Genomic DNA, 4,227 nt, shown 5'->3' on the forward strand with positions numbered 1-4,227 from the left:
TTAGCGTGGGGACATTTTCCTAGTCAATGCAGTGGATCAAGGACCCAGGCTTGTGTTGTGAACTTGACAAGTAACAAGGTTAATTTAGTTCATTTTTTAAAGTGTTTCTTAACCAGAGGTTGTATTTGAGACAGACTCACATAACTCAAACCTGGCATCAGGCAGGGAGATGGCTTTTTTTTTTTTAAGATCTTAAAATGAAGTAGTCTAACTTCTGATTAGTTCTGCCAGTTATATAGTGTCAGCATTAAGTCCTCTCATTAAAATCACTGCTGCTTTTCTGATTGTGTGGAGTGTTGAAATCACACAGTGAAACTTCCCTGGTCTACAATACAAGTCTGATCAGCACACCATCATTTGTTGGTGTTTGTCTAACCATTACTGAATTAGGACATTCTGTCTCTCCTCTAGGTCAAAGTTCTTTTCTTTGTTGTGCATGATGGAACAAATTGAGGTTGTGTTGAAGTGGTACAAGGAAATGTCACCTTCGGTAAGTGTGTGCTGGGCTGAATGAGCTTCAGAGCTTTAGTCTGGAGAAATGGAGCAGTTACAGGTGACTGAAACTATTCTCTTCCTTCATCAGCTCTTCTATCCAACTCCTAAAAATATATTGGACCTCCTTCAAGCACTGGATGCAGCCAACCAGCTGGAATTGATCCCTTCAGTCTGGGAAGGTTAGTGATGGCCACATGGACAGTTTGTTTGACAAATGTCAGGAGCAGTGCAAAGTGGGAGTGGGTTTGGGAACTTCCCATTGCTCAGAGTAGCCATGATAAGGTGCACTGGAATGAGGGATGTTATTCCTTAGTGCAGTGGTGAGGCTGTTGTATTAAAGGCAGAACCAATAGCACAGACTGTCCCAGAGATCATGGCTGTGTCAGTGCAGTGTCAGTGTCCTGGGAAACTGAGTGCTTACAGAGAGTAGTACTTCAACCAGCAGCCCAGGTTTTATCTTGTCTAAATTATTTTCCTGGTTTTTGCCCCTTAAAAAGAGGAGACAATAAAGCAGATACAGGTTTAGCTCACAGAAAATATCCAACTGTCACCAACACTGAGGGGACAGATGGTTCTTTTAGGGATCCTTGGCGGAATGATGACAGCACTAATTTGTAGTTACAATTAAAGCTTTATTTTCTTAACGGGATTTTTTGATTAACATAGCACAGAATCTGTAATCAGAACAGCACAGGATTTCTATAAGCAAAATCAGTGCAGTGAAATTTTACAGGTAGTAAAGGACAAAATTATATAGCAACCCTTGGCCTGTGGTATCTAATCACCTGGACCCTCTGCAGATCAGGTCAAATCTTAATCCTACCAACTACTGCCTTTCTCTAAACAGATGTGAAACAGTTGGGGTTTACCAGGAAACAAGAGCTGTTGGAAGAGTTCTTGTCTTTGATGAGCAGGGACCAGCACCCAGATGAGGTAAGGAAGCTGATGTGGTTTAACCCCTGTGAACAGCTGAGCACCACACAGCTCACTCCTCTCCAGTGGGATGGATGGTGGAAGGAACTGGGACTGTAAAAGTACAAAAACTCAAGGAGCTCATTCCCCACTTCCCACTGCAGGGAGGTGTTCAACCATCCTCAGAAAAGCCGAGCTACTGGAAAGCTCAAGTGTAATAACCCTGTGTTACCAACATACTTTTCATCCCAAATCCAAAACACAGCCCCATAGAAGCTACTGTGAAGAAATTTAACTCTACCTATAGAGAAACCTCAAATTAACACAGAGGAGGATCACTTCCTTAACAAGGTTTGGAAAGTAATCCAGCCCAGCCAGCCAAATCTTCGGGGAAGCACTTGGCAGAATTCAGGGATTTTTGCCAAGGATTTCATTGCAGTAACTAGCTTCTCAAGCTTCAGAGTGTTAAAGGTAGGCAGATGTGTACTGCAGGATCCTCTAAGTATCAGCTGTCCCTGCAAAGCCACCTTGGATCTTGCCTAGTGGGGACAGTTGCCCTGACAGAAGTGGAAGATTGTTCTCACTGCTGCTAATTCCCAAATTTAAATCACATACGGAGCAAACCTGTAGGAGAAGTTGCACTGAAATGGTTACATTAATTCTAGAGGTTTTGGGATTAACAGCACAATATTTCCCCAGATTCAGCTGGTGTTTGCCAAGTGTGCTGAAGACATCAAAGCTGCCCATGAGCCTGCTGGGAGGGAGCAGCTCCCGTTGGAATGGACAGGCAGCGCTCTGGGCAATGTGGTGGTGCTGTTCTCCAGGGCTGGGAGGACCCAGGATGCTTGGTAGGTGTGGGCTGTGTGAGCTCTTGGCCTGCTGACACTGTGACTCAAGGCTTGATCACAAAAATGAAAAGCTACAGACTGATTGCCTTGGAATGCTAGTGCAGGCAAAGGGAGGGCATAAATCCTGCTGGGAATGTGATGGGTTTTTTTTTAATGGTATTGTTCATTCTTGGCACCAGGTTACAGTTGTCTCTCTCAGAAATGGTTTAGAAGTTAATGTAGTAGCTGGTGTAGAGCTTCATACAGCTGCTTATGGCAAGGTGGGGTTTGATTATCACCTCCCTGAGTGCTGCTGATTGCCCACAGCTTCCCATTCTCTGATTTTTTAGAACTGTCTGGATTTCAAACTGCTAAAGTGATTAATTAGTTAAATTAGAATTAACCCTAATTAAACTCTAAAGAGACTGTTTTTTACAGCTCTCCAGTACCTAGAATTTACTGTCCTACATGCTCTGAACTTGGAATGGAGGTAAAAATACCCAGCCTCCAATTTAAGGTTTGAGCTGTTTTTGTTAAATACAGATGTTCCCTTTGCACTTATTCATTTAAAACAAAGAAGTGGCAAGTACCCTTCTAAAAATATGTAATATTTTAAAGTTTCCTTTAAAAGCTACATTTTCTATGTATTCTGCACTAGTTTTAGATATTCTGTGTTAAAATAATCAGTGAAGTTAGCTGGTACAGATTGCACCTGCAAGAATATGGCATGGGCTCCTTTCAGATCTGTGGGGAATATTTCATGAATGTAAGCTTACTTGTGTTTAAATGGAGGCTCATCCAAGAGATTTAATACCTGTCTGTTCCTGTGTTATGTGGGTTTTTTTAATTATTATTTAATTTTCTTTTGAATAGGAACATGATGGAGCATTTCCAGCAAGCCAATAGGATTCCCACGTAAGTACCTTTGGGTTCTTCAGGTACTGAGTGTCCCATTTGGCTGAGATCCTGCATTTCTGTTAGAGAATCATGGAACAGTTTGGGTTGGAAGGGACCTTTAAAGGTCAGGTAGTCCAGCTCCCAGTAATAACTGACAATAGTGGTCCATTTGCTTCCAAAACATGTTTTGTGTCTGTCTCTGTGAGCATGGCAGATATATTCCAAGACCTTTCTGTCTCAAAACATGTTGAAAAGTAAAGTGGGAGGGGGTCAAGTGGTTGGCCATGGAGATGTCAGAGAATGAAGCTCTGGGCCATGGAGAGCTGATGAACTCAGCAGAACAGATCAGTCTGAGCAGGACTCTTGAGAACATCTGGTTTCCCATGTGCTCAAAAAAAAATCCACTGTGCTCTTAACCAAGCACAGGTGTTTCAGAGGTGCCTGGGTTCCTGAAGACAAGTTTATCAAGTCAAATCCTAAATCTTAGGTGATTTCCTGTTAGGCTACAACAGTTTGCTTGTCTCAAGATTTTGAGGGGGGGGAAATCTGTTTGAAGTAGAACATAATTTCTAAGGAATAGTAATGTGCTTTGTATGGGTGGGTTTTTTAACATAAAAGTATAAAATTGGAGCTTGCCCAAGTGAACACCACAAGCGTGTCTGGTACCAAGGGCCAAACACCTGGTGTCACTCAGTGCCTGCCCTGTTCTGCTAGGACAGGAGTTCCCAAACTCACCACATTGGTACAGGGTGAAGGCTGAGGTGAAATTCCAGGCAGGAGCAGTATTGGGCTGGTTGAGTGATCTGAAAATGTCACCTCCTCTCCTGTCTAAAGCACAGGCTGTAAATTAATGGCCACCTCACATGAACAGTCACTTGTGCCTTTGCTTTTGCAGTGACAAGGTGATGGATGAGTTCCTGAGCTGTGCTAAACAAACCAATTGCCCAGATGAGGCCATTAAGCTGGTAAAGCTGGCGGCTTCCCTCGGCCTGCCTTCGTCCCAAAGGCTCAAAAGCAGAACAGAGGAGGAGTTTGAACTCTCTGAAGCACAGAAGTAAGTTGGAGCACTTCATGTTACTGCTGAAGGGGTGCAGTA

At 43.2% G+C, this 4,227-nt stretch overlaps 1 protein-coding gene across 1 annotated transcript; it reads left to right on the forward strand.

Moving 5' to 3' along the window:
* Positions 1 to 359: 359 nt before the first annotated feature.
* On the forward strand, positions 360 to 4,221 carry LOC108510594 (pentatricopeptide repeat domain-containing protein 3, mitochondrial-like). Its single transcript, XM_017840262.1, has 6 exons — positions 360 to 490; positions 584 to 674; positions 1,343 to 1,428; positions 2,107 to 2,255; positions 3,108 to 3,149; positions 4,027 to 4,221. The coding sequence occupies exons 1-6, from the start codon at positions 437 to 439 to the stop codon at positions 4,187 to 4,189; spliced, it is 585 nt and encodes a 194-aa protein (XP_017695751.1). The 5' UTR covers positions 360 to 436; the 3' UTR covers positions 4,190 to 4,221.
* Positions 4,222 to 4,227: the final 6 nt, after the last annotated feature.

Source organism: Lepidothrix coronata, unplaced genomic scaffold (genome assembly GCF_001604755.1).
Source record: "Lepidothrix coronata isolate B3197 unplaced genomic scaffold, Lepidothrix_coronata-1.0 Scaffold1494, whole genome shotgun sequence".
Classification (NCBI taxonomy): domain Eukaryota; kingdom Metazoa; phylum Chordata; class Aves; order Passeriformes; family Pipridae; genus Lepidothrix; species Lepidothrix coronata.

Coding starts and splice junctions, on each gene's coding strand:
- LOC108510594 (XM_017840262.1), top strand. CDS start 437: ATGATGGAACAAATTGAGGTTGTGTTGAAGTGGTACAAGGAAATGTCA. Junction 491..583: donor ACAAGGAAATGTCACCTTCG/GTAAGTGTGTGC, acceptor TTCCTTCATCAG/CTCTTCTATCCAACTCCTAA. Junction 2,256..3,107: donor GGGAGGACCCAGGATGCTTG/GTAGGTGTGGGC, acceptor TCTTTTGAATAG/GAACATGATGGAGCATTTCC.